Source organism: Alexandromys fortis, unplaced genomic scaffold (genome assembly GCF_014885135.2).
Source record: "Alexandromys fortis isolate MF-2015 unplaced genomic scaffold, M_Fortis_MF-2015_v1.1 scaffold_147, whole genome shotgun sequence".
In the NCBI taxonomy this organism is placed as follows: Eukaryota; Metazoa; Chordata; class Mammalia; order Rodentia; family Cricetidae; genus Alexandromys; species Alexandromys fortis.
In genome coordinates this window covers 1066849-1083739 of record NW_026068029.1, presented here as the reverse complement: position 1 = coordinate 1083739, position 16891 = coordinate 1066849, and the positions used below count along the sequence as shown (strand labels likewise).

At 44.0% G+C, this 16891-nt stretch overlaps 1 protein-coding gene across 5 annotated transcripts in view; it reads left to right on the top strand.

The window, feature by feature from the left end:
• The window catches only part of Sh3kbp1 (SH3 domain containing kinase binding protein 1), a 336874-nt gene extending 321090 nt beyond the window's left edge, over positions 1 to 15784 (top strand). For 3 of the 5 annotated variants that reach the window (XM_050164352.1, XM_050164353.1, XM_050164351.1), the window contains 5 exons: positions 3361 to 3470; positions 6957 to 7085; positions 11102 to 11370; positions 13576 to 13639; positions 14675 to 15784. In XM_050164352.1, the coding sequence (XP_050020309.1) occupies positions 3361 to 3470; positions 6957 to 7085; positions 11102 to 11370; positions 13576 to 13639; positions 14675 to 14716 (614 nt within the window). In that variant the 3' untranslated portion in view covers positions 14717 to 15784. The remainder of the gene's footprint in view (positions 1 to 3360; positions 3471 to 6956; positions 7086 to 11101; positions 11371 to 13575; positions 13640 to 14674) is intronic. The other 2 variants (XM_050164355.1, XM_050164354.1) reach the window with 1 other exon arrangement.
• The last annotated feature ends 1107 nt before the right edge of the window (positions 15785 to 16891 follow it).

The window sequence follows — 16891 nt, the reverse complement described above, 5'->3', positions numbered from 1 at the left end:
ACCTTCCATAGCTGTATAAATGGAGCCCCTCCTCGATTAATCTTCTCCCCTCTACATACTCTAGAGCAGTGCTTCTCACCCCTCCTAATGCTGCGACCCTTTAGTACAGTTCCTCATGTTGTGCTGACCCCAACCATAAAACTATTTTCATTGCTGCCTTGTAACCGTAATTTTGTTACTGTTGTGAATCGTAATATAAATAACTGAAATATCTGATGGTCTTAGGAGACTCCTGTGAAAGGGTCGTTCTTCCCCGAAGTGTCGAAATCCACAGGTTGAGAGCTGCTGCTCTAGTACCTTCCAAGGACCATGAGGTCACATATTATTAGGGCTAAATAACATACAGTGGCCTGGAAAGCACATGAGGGAATAATTGGAATCTTGGGCGAGGGTCTATTGATCCTCTCCACCCCCTCCATCTATGAAGGGATGAGTATATTGTTAGCATGGACCATATAGCATGGCCTCAGGCCCCTGCAATAGAAACAGAAGTTTCCTGGTGTGAACTTAGCCATCTCTGCATGCTGAATCCATCCCAAGGTGAGCCCATCTTCTCCCCTAGCGAGCCCATCTTCATCCCATGGTGAGCACATCTTCTCCCCTAGTTTTGGCACCCCTCTCCTATTCCATTCTGCATGCTGCACCATTTCACTTCTGCCCCCTTTTCCCAGCTGTAAGGGTGCCTCTCTGATCTGTTATCAACGATTTGAACCTGTAACCAAATGCTTTCGGCAAGGGCTTCAATATCGCTGTAGCTTTGCTGTCGGGCTAGCCCTCCTTCACTGGATGCTGGAGGACCACTTCACTGAAGAGATTTACTCCCTACGACTTGCCTTGGCAGGCTATGTACTCCCAGGGAACAACCCAGCACTGGAAGTGGGAACAGGAGGCTCAGTTGGCCAGTTAGGCTAGCTACTAGCCGTATTGGTGAGCACCAGATTTGGTGAGAGATTCTGTCTCAAGAAATACAGTAGAGAGTGATTGAGTAAGACAGCCAACATCAACCTCTGGCCCCTCCATGTATACATGACATGCCTTTCCCTTACTCTTTCCCTCTCTCTTCTCCCCTCTCTATCCTTTCTCTCTCTCTCTTCCCTTCGCTTGTCTCCCTGCCCCCATAAAATAATTGTTGACAGGAGTCAGCTCTGGCCATCCAGCAGAGAACTAGAGTCAATTGACCTTCAATTGTTCTTTAATCACCTCAACCCTGCTCAGGTTTTGCCTCTAAAGCTTGTTTGGGTTTCCTGGACAGGGTGATGATATACATCAGGCTCAGTCCTGAGATCTCCCAGCCAAGGCCCCTGGCAAGGGCTTATTCCTTGGAACTTTCAACAGCTTTCTCTTCTACTCCCTCCCCTTGCTGTCTGCCAAGCTTCTGATCCTCTGTTTTGTCTCCTTGCTCCTCTCCCTGAAGCTTCCCCTGTCCTCCTCAGCCAGGCCCACCCTGACCAGCAAACCGCCCTAGCTGAGACCCCATTTCCCACCCCACCTCCAGCAGCCCCGCACCTCCTTGGCTAATCTGCTGTAGGCATTGCATGGAGAATGCATGCTGGGGGTGTTTTATGTGGCACGTTCCTATGATAGCAACAAACAGGAGAGGATGATTTGAGGAGGAATTATTCTACAATAGGAAATAGAATAAATGATGAATTGCAGTGCCACCAAAGATTATATAAAGCATGGAGAACTTTGAGACATGACATCCAAGGTTAAGTAAAATAAGCAGAGTACAATATGATATATAACATGAGTTATGTCTTATTTTCAAAAAGCCTGGAGGAAAATAACTGAAATGCTAACAGTGGTTGTCTTGATGTGTTGATATTATTACAGACTTTCTTCTTCTTCTTTTTTTTGGTTACAATTTCACATAAAATGCATGAAATATGTATTACTTTTGTATCTAAAAAAACTGATTTTAAAACGATGAATTGATATGTTAATGTCACATAATGGCTTTTTTCACATCAATCCAACTGTATAATAGGGAATTTCTATTTCAGACAATACATACTTGATAGAGCTAAGTCCTGGGTAGAGCCCAGAGAGGAACCTGTTGGGAAAATCAGAATATTTAAGGGGAAGGCTCCTGAGAGGGGCCAGCCCAGCCAGCCAGCTCTGGATAAGTATGTCCTAGCAGTATGGTACTGTGCCTTCCCCAGCCCACCCAGCATCCTCCTGGTTCCCTGCTGAATCATCTGGAGAAGTAAGACCCTTTATGAGTCACTCTTGGGTGCTTGATGCTGATTGGCTCCTAACTAGCCTCAGAACTCCACTGCTAAGTTCTCTTTGTGTGATGCTTGAAGGTGTTTCCCTCATCCCAGGAATAATGGTACCTAGTTCCTTCCCACTGCTCATTCCTCTGAGCCTCTCATTTCCATCACCCTTGCTTTTAGCTCCAAGAAGTCCACAGAACAGGGGAAACCCCTTGCCCTGCTCACCGACAGTGGCAAAGTCAAGGCAGAAACCTTTCTCCTCATACATGAGGACACACGTGACTTTCTGTTCATCTGATTGTCAATCACTAAGTTTAAGTTCTTTGAGGGTGAGGCTCATCCCTGCACATTTGCTGGTGTCGCCTCAGGAGCTCTTACCCTGGGTGGCACAGAGTGGCTGTCGGATAATAGCAGTGTTCAAGGTGACGATACATGCCAGCAATTCCAGAGATGCAGAGGCTCAGGCAGGAATATTGGGAGTTCAAGGCCAGTGCTTATTTTTTAATGATATATTGAAGATGCTTAAATATGGAATGAATGGATGTATGGACAGACAGATGACTGCTGGAGAGAATGTCACCACTGAAAGATGATTCTGAAAACAGATAGAGCCAGACTCAGTGCATTATCCGAGTCTGATCCCCTTGCCTAGGAGGTTGGTCTAACACGTTGACACCTGATGGCCTGACTGTTGTACTACAAATAGATGAGACAGCTCTGACATCTTGTCTTCTTAGAATCAACAGGAAACAGCATTCATATATCCATTGCTGTTATACCATGTGATAACTGTCTTTTGTGCCGAGACTTCAAGAATGTCCTGTCTACTCAAACGGTTAGATTTGTGAAGTAGAGAAGAGTCCTCCTTTAATCCTTATTCTGTAGCTTTTGAAAGATTTATGAATGTAACTGCCAAAGGGAAAAAGGCAAGAGCTTTTTCTCTCTTGCTTACTAGCATGCTAAGCTTGCTAAGCTAGGAGGAAATGGTTATTGCATTCCATTTGAGTCCTTTATTGAATGACCCTAGGGTATCAATGGCCTTTGTAAAAGATAAAACATAATCTAGATTGACAGGGTGCTTATAACAAGGGCCCTTTCTCCTTCTTATTTTTGTTCTTAAAAAACCTGTTTCATTTCGTTTTAGACCTAGAAGGTTTTGACTCTGTGGTATCATCTACTGAGAAACTCAGCCACCCAACCACAAGCAGACCAAAAGCTACGGGAAGGCGGCCTCCATCTCAGTCGCTCACATCTGTAAGTGTCTCTTTACTTCTCTACAGCTGAAAAGCAAAAAGGACTGGAGATTCTGGCTAAGGACTCTTCAAGAGATGCTGCCTTTTCTATACCCCAGAAGAGGGAAGGGGAGAAGGAAGCCGCCACATATACTGCCAACTAAAAATACTTGGAGAATCTTTTGAATCGAGCAGTATTGCTTTCTGTTTGCTCTTTGTGTTTCTGCCAGCAAGATGGCACTCCGTTTCCCACTTTGCTTCTGTCTCTCTTTAGACCAGTTCTTGTTTGAACCTGAAATGAAATTGGAAAGCAAAACAGAGAAATAGCCTAGTTTGGCCTATTAAGAAGACAAAGCTTACTCAATAAATATTTGCCACGATGCAGTTGCAGCCAGTGGCCCGTATCTTCCCAAACCCCATCATCAGAAGGCCTCCAAAGAAACCCATACAGACCTCCAAGAGGTTGTATTTAAGCTTATGAAGTACATGGTCTATAGAAGAGACCAATGAGAACACTCAATGATAACCCAAAGATGGTTGATTTTGTCTGGGAAGTTTTAAATAACTTTTTAATTATGAACCTACTATATTCATTGTTGTGCCAAATTTGAGCAACATGACACATAAGGAAGAAAGTAAGTTTTCCAAGTCCTGCCATAAGAGCAAAGAACTGCTGTAGCCTCTTGTTGTATATAGCCTTAGATTTTTTGAAAACTTTCAATTTTTTTTTTGTTCAAAACTGGGATCATGTAATATAGGCTGTTTTCATTTTACTTCCACCCCTAAACTTAAACTGCACACCATTCTCTCCAATCATTACCATTTCTTCCAGAACGACAAATTTAATGACTGCCTACTTTTTACAGTGTAAGCATATAAGAATTTATCTAGTGAGTGTACTATTTATTGTTGTATTTTGATGATGACTCCAAGTCTTTGTTATAAGCCATACTGACATGAATGTTGTTAGGTTTGGGTTTTCTGAATGTGGGGCACTGGGAAGTATGTTGCCTTGCTGTTGCCATTAGTTACAGACTCCCCACCCCCACTTCACCCCCGCCACACACACGAGGTCATTTCCCCTCCATAAGCAGCGTGTATGTGTTCATTTGTTTTGTCTACTGATTATCAGTCTGTCTGTCACATTGCCTTGTCCTTTGCAGTTCTAAGGCCTTAAAACCTCCCTCCAGCTACACCAAGGAATTTAACCATTTGCAGGTTTCTCAGGATTTTTCTCTTTTTGCCTCCTCATCAATCTCGCCTGTGTTCATATCATTTAGAGGAAAAGTGAATGCCACTTCCTTCGAGCCTTTTCTCTCATATCTACGGAGTCTGGAAGTATGGCATGAATTGTCCTGTTTTTCTGCCCTATATGAACCACACATAACTTTGTGTTGATACATTTTTTGAGATAAAGACTTAAAGAAGTGGCTTCCTTTACACTCTTTTAGAATTCTCTGGCAGCCTGCCTTCTTTCCTTTCTCCTGTCCTCATTCTACAAGCCCAACATGCACATATACACCCAACCTATCTATTGCTTCTTGCCATGTTTGCATTCCAATTTCCCAATCCTACCACTTCTGTCTTCTCTTTAAATCCTTCATCATTTTTGTTTTCCTTCCAAGTTTTCGTAAACCTTTGAGGTATAAAGAGCTTTGTGTCTCTCCAGGATTAAATATGAAGTGGTTCAAATGATTCCCCCTTAGCTCATAAATCCCATGTTGAGAAGTTTGGGTATTATTTTTGAGACCAAGAAGTGGTACCTCATCATCACCCAGATTTTAGGCTACACACAGTTGTTTATTTCTTGGTCGACATATATTCAGAGACATCTATCTCCTGTGGACAGGACACTGTGTCAGATGCCAAGGATCTACACGGTCACTGCCTTTAAGAAGGCTTACTTTGGTGACTCTACGTCTGGCATCTTATAAAAAGTGATTTTATTTGGACGTAAAATAGAATACCTTGGTGCTTTAATGATATATAGTGAGCCGATTCTTGCCATTCATTCTTATCCGTCCCCATTAGGGTGGACACACTAAATTCTTGCTCACTCTTGAAATTAGCACCTGTGGGGTTTTCATAGCAAATGGGATTAGTGGATAAGGACATAGTCCTCAAAGGCCAGTGCGGGAATAACTGAAGAAACACTAGTTACGGTTCCCCGGCCTGGGGCAGTTTCCTTCTAATAGGAGCTCAGGCAATATGAGTTATGTAAAAGGAGGCTTTTTAAATAAAATCTTGAAAAGATCCATATATCACACAGTGGTTGAGTAGGTAAGCCTGGATTACTAAAAAAGCTTGGTGTGGGGGGTGCATATTTTAGGTAATTGGATTTTCAGATTAAATGAAGATTAACAAATAAGACCTCTAGAAGCCAAACCTTGGCTGAAAAATACCCCTAAATATTTTAAGTTTCTGCCTTGGTAAACAGGATTAAAGGAAGGAAAAGTATTTGTGAGCATAATTTTTTCCATTTTTTTCAAATGGTAAATCTAAAAAGAACCATTTATCTACCCCAGGTTAGAAAGCAAGGGAGTGAAAATGAAGCTGAATTTGAGCTCGCTCCAACATATTTCTAGAAGACTCTTCATTTAAAAAAGAATCTTTGCACCTGGGACTCTTTATTTCATTTGTTTTCTTCTAAACTTGAGACATTCTAGCTAAGGAATTCCTTGTGAACTAGAGAATTCTAGTGACTTGCTCCCCACTCTTATCTTTTGGGCGTTCACAGTGATTTCACAGTGAGGCAGAAAGGGCAGAGGTGTCAAACTGTATTTTACCCATTGATGCTGCTGTTCTGTATAAACCTTAGCAAATACACTCCAGAATGGTGCTTACTGTTCATAGTAACGAGGGCAGGGATTAGTAGCAGATACCAAAGGAAAGGTGAGCTTATGCAAGTGGACAGGGCTATGCTGTGGGGCTATGTAAATGCCCATTACTCTTGGTCCCTTGCCTCTAGAAATGCCCTCCTCTCAAATGGATATTTGAAGGCTCTTCCGTCTACAGCAGATGTAGTAATTCTAGAGTCAAGGAATAGGGTGCAAAGACGGATGAAGGAGAGGAGGATCTGAGGCAGTTTCCTATCGACTGTGGGTCATTTTCTCCCACACTGCTAGCCCCAAAAGGACTGGGACCACATGGCATATGGTCATTGAGCCTGCAGTAGCAGCTCAGTGTAAGGCACACAGTAAGAAATGTTTGGAGAAAAGAGAGTCTTGGAAAGGCTGTACAACAGATGCTTACGTGGTTGAAATGATTGATGGGCATCAGGGGCAGCTCCCAGTTTAGCTTCTTGGGGCTTGGTCCAAGTCCTGCTGCTAGGGAGCCATACGGTTATCTGTTGTAAGAAGATAAGAGCATCCTTTCCGCTTCACAGTGTTATGAAGACGGATCAAATAGAAGTGCTGATTGCTTTGGAAAGCAAACAGCATCACATTAACAAAGCTGTGTCAGCTAAGGTATGATTCTGACGAAGGCATTTTCTTTTGGCTTTATCCAGTCCTCCCTTTCAAGCCCCGATATCTTTGACTCCCCAAGTCCCGAAGAAGATAAAGAGGAACACATTTCGCTTGCGCACAGAGGACTAGACGTGTCGAGGAAGACTTCCAAGACTGTTACCATATCCCAAGTGAGTGAGCGGCCAGGGTGAGGTGTCCCTGCCCTTCCATGCATGTACTAACAATGGGTTAGAAACCAAGCAAGATAGACAAACAGACAGTGGGGATGGATGTTTGCCATTCTTTAGTGGTAATGATTACTGCAGTCATCAAAATCCCTTAGATGTGTTATAGAGTCCCTGAGCTGTGCATACAAGTGTTCGTTTTGCAGTTTCTCTTGTAGTCCACACTCTTCACAGTATCACATGTACATCTGCCAAAGAGCCCTCAGACACTGCTGCCACCTGATCAACTTCAACAGCTGGGGAACCCCGCGACAGACTTTATTAAATGCTGTGCTCTCTGCTCACAGACCTTCTCTTTTATATTTAAAACTGTCAAAAAATATTATTGGAAGATTTATTTTTAATTTTATACTTACATGTTCTCTTAAAGAAAAGTTGCCTGGGATTCATGGTTTAAAGTAAATTTATAACCTAAAGCATTTTAATTTTACTCCATACCCAGAGAATGGTAAAGCCGATTTGAGTAATTGGCTATAAGAAACAAAGAAAACATTGTTATGCTGGTCAAGTCATAGTCCCACCTGCTGGGGAGGTGAGGTAGGAACAATGACTTGATGGGCAGGGAGTTTGAGACCAGCCTGGATAGCATAGTGAACACTCCCCTTCTCAAGAAAGAGAGCCATACACACACAGGAATTGGGGGGGGGGCAAAGATAAAGACCAATGGAGAGAAGGGGGTGAGGAGAGAAAGTGTAACTCAGTGGAAGAGCACTTGCCTGGCATGTGTCAGATCCTGGGTAAGATTCCCGCTACAAAAAGGACATCATTTAGCTACTGAATGCAGCTTTGGTGAGTAAACATCGTATACACGTTCAGATCTTCCTACAAATAAATGGAGACTTTAAAACCACATCTTCTTGTATTTAAAAAAAAGCCTCAAGTAAGATTGTTTTCTTGGAACATTAGCAACATTTTAATGTCTAGAAGCACAAAACAGTAGTTATTTGAAGCAGGCATTAGCACAAACAAATCAAAGATTGGAACAAATTTTCCTCCTCATAGATTCGAGAGTTTGCATTACGGATTTTTCTTGAAATCTGATACAGTAAGCAAAACGTGATCCTATAAAGCAGATCAATTTTAATAACCCACAAAGCCAAGGTATTCTTCCTTTTCAGAGGATTCTATTTACTGAAATTGGATTTAAACTAGTTTTGTTGTTGTTTAGGGGTTTTTTTGTTTGTTTGTTTTTTTTTTTGGTGTCTGTAGGCATAACTTCAGTTTCCTGGTCTGGGTCATCCTAGGGATGTCTCTACAGTGACACCTACTGGCGAATAGTGGCTTTTCATGTTTCTGGTCTGCACAGCTCTATCCCATTAGCCTATTTCAGTTCCCTGGAGTTGTCGGGTTGGATATTTCACTCCTTCAGGAAATTCCTCTTGAACTAATTTGATCAAGGAGTGTGATGACCTAGACCATGTGAGGGACTAAAAACCTATTTGTTAGCTGCAGTGAACTGGTCTGAGAGCCCATCAGACAGAAAACAGCAAAAGAACTATTGATCTTGGAAGTATCTGGAAGCCAGTTATGGGCACTGGAGGGTCTTGAGAGAGAGGTAAAAGAGGATGGTAAATGGAAGAAGGCATGAAGCCTTGGATATATAATATAAAATAATATAATCAACAAAGAAAACAAGAGAAGAGCACAGATCCTCAGACTCCATCAGCCATAGACACTGTGCCCCGCCGAGGATCTAACTGGTAAAGGGGAGTTGAATTCCAGCTCTGATGAGTATTAGATTAGATCTAAGACTTGAGGAGCTTTCCCTATAAGCCTCAGTTTCCTGCTTGGTGCAATGCATGTGAAAGATGATCACTGTTTACATTATAGAGCTGGTGTCCAGGGTGCAATCAGAGTTTTGCCTCGTACTATGACTTCCTAACAACAGAGCCCCGGCTGGCGGAGTGCTCTCCCTGGCAGCAGAGAGTGCTTTTCCTCAATGGTAACTTGGCAGAGAAAAGGCGAACAGAGAGACTGGGAACGATAGCCCATCTGCTTTTGGCACACTCTGCCCAGTCTCTGCCTCTAGCACAGCCTGAATCCAGACTCTACCTCCTTGCTGCTGCCGTGCCAGCTGAACCCCTCCTTGGCGCCTTCCCTGGGATGGCCGGCTGAGCGCCTGCTGCTGGAGGAAATCCCGTGGTTGCTGCGCCAAGCTTTACCACCAGCTCTGGCTTCTACCCTATCACTCACCTTCTCTGCACCCCAAATCCCATCCCACTCTTTTGTCCCCCATCAGCGTACCTGCTCACTTGCCCTTGCTAGTGCTTCCCCTTTGCACCTGTCAGGCACTTGTACTCCCTCTCATCCAAGACTGATGCACAGCCTGTGTCCTCCTCGGGACACCTCGCCATCCGGCCTTTCCCGCCTTTCCATCGTTAGCCTGTCTGTCCATAGGCTTCTCCCCTAATATCTCATGCAGCTCAGGGTCTCACTCATCTGTGAAAGCAAATAAAACCTTCCTTCTAGTCTATCTCCCCAGGAAGCTTCTGCCTGAGTTCACACCCCCTCTCCTCCCTCTTCCTTCCTCAGACAAGTTTGTGGAAAGGATCTTCATTTTTGTCGGCCATGTTGCTCAGTGCCCATTCATTAGCTGGTCTCTGTCTCCATACTTGTACCTACCAAGTGGGTTCCACTTTCCTCTCAACTCCAGTGACACACTTATCCAACCTTTATTTTCCTCTAGGGACTGCCCCTAAGCCAAGGCCTTCCGCTGGCCTTTCTTCATTCCCTCTCACTATTTCCCAATTGTCAAGAGCTCTCTCTTCCTTCTCTTCTTGCTTCATTTTAGAATTCCCCAGCTTCCACCATTGGGCGTCTTCTCATCTCTCTTGTATAGACACCCATGACTTCCTCTCCCTTGGCCCAGCTTATTATTTTAGTTGCTCTCTCTGGCCACTGGGCATACCCTGTCTGTTAGCCCTCTGGTTTCTAAAAGTCAAAACCTAAAATGATTATCTGGGCCTTCCTCCATGAAAGGTACAGCCGCCTGTTCCTTCCCTCTCCATCTATGGCCCTGTGATTCTTTCTTTACCCTCTAGTCTATGTAGGTCGTCATCTCTCTGACAATGGAAAGCTGAGCTGAGGGCAGAGACTCCATTGACTTTACCCAGTCCCCACTCCAGTACCAGGAGTGATGCCCATGTCCTTTGTTAGATGTGCCTGCCTTACCCACATCTCTCAAAATAGGCTTCATTCTAGGTCATCACCTAATCATATATTCACCGTTTCTAGCTTGCATGGTGCCAGAGTCTCGGCAGATCTCTCTGGTGCTAGGCTTGTCAACTCTCAGGCTTTTCTATCCCCCACAGCACGCATGAGGTATGCAGGGTATGCGGCCGTTTGAACCATCCCCTTCTGGCCCCGCCGCCAGCATTACTGCTCCCTTTATCCGAGCCAGGATTCTCACTACTGTTTTGCTTCCTGGTCTCTAGGCCATTGTCTAGGACCTCCCCTCCTTCTAGAGCATCTTTCTCCAACAGCCTTCCCTTGACAAGATGAACTCTTAGCTGCTTGCTTCTTCCTTCCTGGAATGTGGCTGCTTTGATGTGTTTCTGGGACTCTCTGTGCTTCCTCCCTCTTGTGCTGCAGTGTATTGCGTTGTCTGTCTGCCAGTGCCCCAGTACTTTCTAAGCTCCTAGAGGCCAGGAAAATGCCTTGCTTACTTCAGGCTTTGTAGGGCTTAACAAGCAACTTTGTACGTCTCGGTGTATATGAAATCAATCTGGGACCGTCTTGCCTAGAAAGAAGATGGAATTTAAAGTACATGCAGGTAGCCCTTGGGTGGTGGTCTATCTATACCAAGTTGGCCATGGATGGCTTGTGAGCGAAGGAATAAATGAGTAGTGTGTGGAGACAGGTGTGGGCTTGGGTGTTGAAGGTTGGTTTGAGTCGCCAGGACAGGGAGGCAGCCCCTGCACAGATCCCAGGCTCTGAAGTCTCTCCACCTTCCCTCTTCATAGGTGTCGGACAACAAGGCATCCCTGCCACCCAAGCCAGGGACCATGGCAGCTGGCAGCAGTGGGCCAGCCTCTCTCTCTTCAGTGGCATCCTCGCCCATGCCATCCTCTTTGGGAACAGCTGGACACAGAGCCAATTCTCCGTCTCTGTTCAGCACAGAAGGAAAACCAAAGATGGAGCCTGCAGCCAGCAGCCAGGCTGCTGTAGAGGAGCTTAGGACCCAAGTCCGGGAGCTGAGGAGCATCATTGAGAGCATGAAGGACCAGCAGAAGTGAGTGCCAGGGACCCCTTTGCAGCTCTTTCCAGGTGGCTTTCCACTGGCTCGCCATGGCCTACTTCTGAAAGCTTGGATCTCACTCTGCCCAGAGGGTGGGCGAGGCTGCACACTGATAGTGGCAGCGGAGCTGAAAGTGGGTATGGGCTGCTGGGAGTGGGTATAAACTGCAACAGGTCCATGTTCTATTTAATTATGTTATTTTTTAAATGTCCCACCTACTATGTGCCTGCTAAGTTTTCCTGAGGTTGGACTGGTGGTTTAGGGATTGTCGACTGCTTTCCTAGGCCCTAAGTGGTACGCATACAGATCTGAATATGTGTGTTTAAATAACTATGCTAATGAATCGTAACTAGTTTATGTCAGGTTATAACTAGCTGTAACCAGAGTGTTACCAGCAGTGCTAGGACATAATCTCAAGTATAGGGGACCATCATGGTATTCATCAGGAGTTGAACAAATGTACTGTCACTGTGTTTGCTGCGATGTTTCTGAAGTTTTTGTACCATTTCACAAATGTACACATCTAATACCTCAAAACAAAGGGAATGTAGCGCTTAGAGCAGTCCAAAGAACAGAGTCCCAGCTTTACAGACTGAGTCGCTTCATTCAACTTTATTATTTTGAGTTGGAGAAGGCATTGGGCTGTAGGTCCTATGTTTGCCCTCTTTCAGACTTCAATATTGTTAATTCATGTATTTAAGGTCCAATTAGTGTATCTTAAGGTAAAGTCAATTTGTGGGATTTTGTGAGAATTAGTGAAAACATACCAGTGGCCTATTATTAAGATAGTTTCTGTAGAAAATTGAAGTATATATGGAATGGTGAAAATATCTGCAATGGGCCTAGGCAGATGGCTCAGTAAGAAAGTCCTTACCACACAAACACGAAGACCTGAGTTCAGATCTCAAGCATGCCTGTACAAAGCATCTGTAATCCCAACTCTGGGGAGGCAGAGACCAGAGGATCTTGGGTCTTACTAGCCAGTCAGTCTAGCTGAATCAGCAAGCTTTGAGTTCAGTGAGAGACCCTGCCTCAAGCAGTAAGGTAGAAAGAAATTTAGGGAGGCACATGATGTCATCAACCTCTGACCTCTCCACGCCCATGCGCACACAAGGACTTGCACATACACATGAACATGAAAAACCATGAACAAAAAGTGACTATAGTGAAAATTATTCTGTAAGTACCCAGTGGTTATAAAAGAGAAGTTAGAGGAAAGATGACGGACTACGAGCCTGGGTACTGGAATCTAGTTATTGCGAAAATCAGGCCACCACTTTGTGCCTGAGTTTCCCCATCTTCTCCTGTTGGGAGAAATTTCACCTAAGGAATTGCTAAGGTCATCTTCAGACCTGACATTTGAAGGCTACATGTTTTGGTAACAGCAAACCTTTCTGTCTAAACAAAATCTTAAGAAGTAACAGTACAAAGAGAGAATGTTTGGGGAAGGTGAGCTGGTTCAGCGGGTAAAGGGGCTTGCCACCTTAGATAGCTTCCTATTGCTGTGATAAAGACCCTGACAAGATCAAACTTAGGAGGAAAGGTTTATTTGGACTACAGGTTACAGTCCATCATCATGGGAAGTCAAAGCAGGAACTTGGAGTCAGGAACTAAGGCAGACACCATGGTGGTGGAGTGTTGCCTAAGAGCTCCCCATGACTTGCTTATCCCACTTTTTTATGCAACCCCGGACTCACCGGACCAGGGGCAGCACCATGCACAGTGGGCTGGGCTCTCCCACATCAGCCATTAATCAGAAACACTCCACAGACTTGCCTAGAGGCCAATATAGTGGAGGCATTTTCTCGGTTGAAGTACTTTCTTTGCAGATGCCCCTGACTTGTGGCAAGCTTACAAAAACTTAACCAGCACACCATCCAACAACGTAAGGCAGAGATGACCTGACTTCAGTCTCTGGAACCCACATAAAGCTGTAAAGAGAGAACCAACTCCACAAAAGTTGTTCTCTGACCTCTACACAATGTAGAATGCATGTTCCTGCTCCCATCACACACACACACACACACACACATGCACACACACATACATACATTCTGGGGGGGATTAAAAAGAAATTATTTTTGGTCCATAGTTTCTTTGCAAAAAGGTCAGATAGATTTCATAGTGATTATAGATTTTCTTATCTCTCATTGGGAAACTCTGGGCTTCGAGTTGATCCTATTTGCATTTGCTTTTCAGACGTGAGATTAAGCAGTTACTGTCAGAGCTGGATGAAGAAAAGAAAATTCGGCTTCGGTTGCAGGTGAGTCTCTCAGCACTGTGCTGTCTATGAAGCCTGAGCTCAGTTGGTAATGGAGCCAAACTTAGGGCTTCCGGTTGAAAGGAAATGATTGCCGTTGGGCATGGTGGCTCATACTTTTTAATTCCAGCACTGGGGAGGTTGAGGAAGGAGGCTCACAGGTTCCAGACAAGCCTGGGCTATATATAGTGTGAGCCCCATGGGCAGTCTGAGCTACCAAGTGAGATCCTGTCTGAAAGGGGAGGGGGGGGGGTCGAAGAAAAAGAACATGACTGGCACCATGAGAATGTCAGAGTCATAGAGTCTTATATTCTATCTTTACCTGAGCTCCAAACACTCTTGGGGAAGGAAGAGCTGAATCAACATACTGCTAGTTGGGGTTCTAGTTTGGAATTTATTTTAAACATATCATCTGTAAAATATGCCCTCCAGTTTATAGGATAATATAGGATGCCTCATCATACTAAGTACTAGAGAACATGGTAGAGCAGAGGATCTGTTGTTAGCTGGACTCCATCTCCACATTAGCCTTTTACTCAGCTCTTCTCCCCAGTGGCCTTGTTAGTCCTTCCATGGCATCTGAGCTCTGTCCCCCTCTCGCCACTGATCCAACCCTGTCCTGACGGCTGGTGGAGATCTTGTGCTGGAATCATGATGCCTAGAGAGGATAGGAAACGCTCCCCATCTTGTTGGGAGTGCTTCCACCTCCTTTTTAGGGTCACTCTCAGATGGTCTTGATTGCCTGCTCCACCCTCTGGCCATGAATCCAGGGTCATTGCTGCTTTTGATCAGCTTTGGAGCCTAGGAACCCGGGAATGACTAGGGTCTCTATTTGCCAGGGTACTGTACGTGAGTGCCTGGTTTCAGGTTTATGTTGTTTCTGGCATTGTTATCAATTCTTAACTCAGATGTCATTTTACCAGTTTCAGTCCTAAAATTGTCAGCTCGAGTCTTTGCTTTGATGAGGGTGATTATCTTTCATCTTCTCTAGTGCAGCCGTCTCATGATGCCTGTGTTTGCTGCTTCCCCTCTTTCTAGATGGAAGTGAGTGACATAAAGAAAGCGCTTCAATCAAAGTGAACTCTTGATAATTGAGATGTTACATTTTTCACCCTGAGTCCGAGACTCAAATTTTCTGCCCCAGCCAAAATCATCTTGTGCCAAAAGATTAAAGGTTTGCCTCAACATGTCCCTGTTTGAATGATTAGCACAAAAGTCTTGATAGCACAACACAAATTCCATCCAAGAGGAGACTCTCTCCCATGGTGTCATCCTGGGTCTGGCAGTGGTTGTGATTCATAGCCAATTGTGCTAAAGGCTTTTCTACCTTGAGATCTCCTGCGAAATGAAAACTCAGGCAGTTTAGTCCAGAGTAGTACTATTTTGATGATATTTTCCATTAATAAAATGTAATTTCAGATTCTTCGTTTACAGGCTTTATAATTTTATGATTTTTTAAAACCGTGTTTTGTCACAGATGCCCCTAGTGTTTGTGCTAACCTAGTCAAAAGCAAATGTCTTGCTCACTTGCTGCAGGTGGAATGAACGCCACCTGGCTTTGTATTCCCCTTTAGGATTCTGTTACATGTGCAATTTGAGGTCCAACCCTTTCCTTTCCCTGCCGGCCAACCCCCACCACTCGAAGAGAAATTTTAGCTTATATATGATGGTATATTTACAAAAAGAGAAAGAGAAAATCTGGTATTTGCAGTGATCTGTGCCTTCTTTCTACCACCCTCTTGATTGGAGCTTTTGTGATGCAGCTACCATGATTCCAAATAGAAAAAAAAAAAAAACAAAAAAAAAATAAAAACAAAAAAAAAACCAAAACAAAACAAAAAAAACAAACAAAAAAACAGCCACTTATCCTTGTCCACTAGAGGCCGCTGTCTTCGCAGCTTCTCTCACCATAGCCAAAGGTCCTAAGAGGAGACAGCTGGCAAGTCTGGCCCTGCTCTTTGGTACCAGCTGTGACTTTTCAGTTTCGCCCATTTTGAGGTTGTTCATGAAACTAGAAATGTCATTCCAGCTTGATTGTTTTATCATCAGCCAAGTTAAACCCCTGCTTCCTGCCTTTTACACCTATTGCGTGAACAGAATATGCATTATTAAAGCAAAAATAAATAAAAATAAAATGCAAATAAAAACGGGGGGGAGTTGGATTATTTCCTGCACTGGGTTATGCGTGTGTGTGTTATTGCTTAAACTGTATTCACAGTGTCATTTGCCTTGCGCACTTGTAACCCCCTCCTGAGATCCAGGAGAACAGGAGGAGGGTCTTGTGGAAATGTAGCTATTGGATCTTTCCTGCACTTACGGAATTGCTTTTTCTTTCCCAGTGAAACTGATGTTTGCTTGTCTGCTTTATCTTTATAGTACATGAGAAGTTCAGCCTTAGACTATGTAACTGTTTTCTCATCCTTAGCTGAAAATGGGGGGCATCCTTTACTGCAAGATTGTTGATGGGGTAGAGGTGGAAGGGGTGGTCCCTTGATGCTCCCCAAATATGTTTGATGTGTTTCTAAACTGCTGCTTTGTCTATTTCCTGCATTTTATAGTGAAACTACTAAACATTATTAGATTTTCACTACCACAAAGAATGAGAATTGATGATGCCGAAGGAATGATGCAAAACCCCTCACATGATATTCATCACTGAAAATACAACAAATAAATGTCTCTTCCTTTTTCTCCTTGTCTCCCTCCCCATGCCTTGTTCTCACTTGCATACTTGTCCTTTCTGCTCGAGCCTATCCCTTCCCTCCATGTATTTACAGAGTCCTGTTGCCCTAGCCTTCATAGCTGGGGTCACAATAAGAGAAGGGAATGTGTAAAGAACTCATTCTTCATTCCCGTGTGTTCGTATAGCTGCCTTTTCAGTAGCCATGGTCTCAGTGTGCTTGGGGCCAAGAGCAAAAGGTTTCTACAGCAGTGTAAATTTAGCATTCCTGTTCCCCTTCACTGTGCTAAGCCTTTCTGTATTACACTTGAAGCCTTCAGAGATTTCCTACCACCTGTTCCAACAGTGAGGACTAGATTCTTGATGTCTGAATTTCTCATTTGTTTGTTAGAAAATTCCTATTGATGATATAGCATGTTTATATAGAGTGAGTCAATTTCATTAAGAATGAAATTGAGAGATTGGAGCATCCTCAATCGGTGCTGGTAACATGGAATGTGGAGGGCTGATGTCTTTTCCTAAGCGAGGCATTGGATTGCTTTTGGGGTGTACAGAGACACAGAGAGAGACAGAAA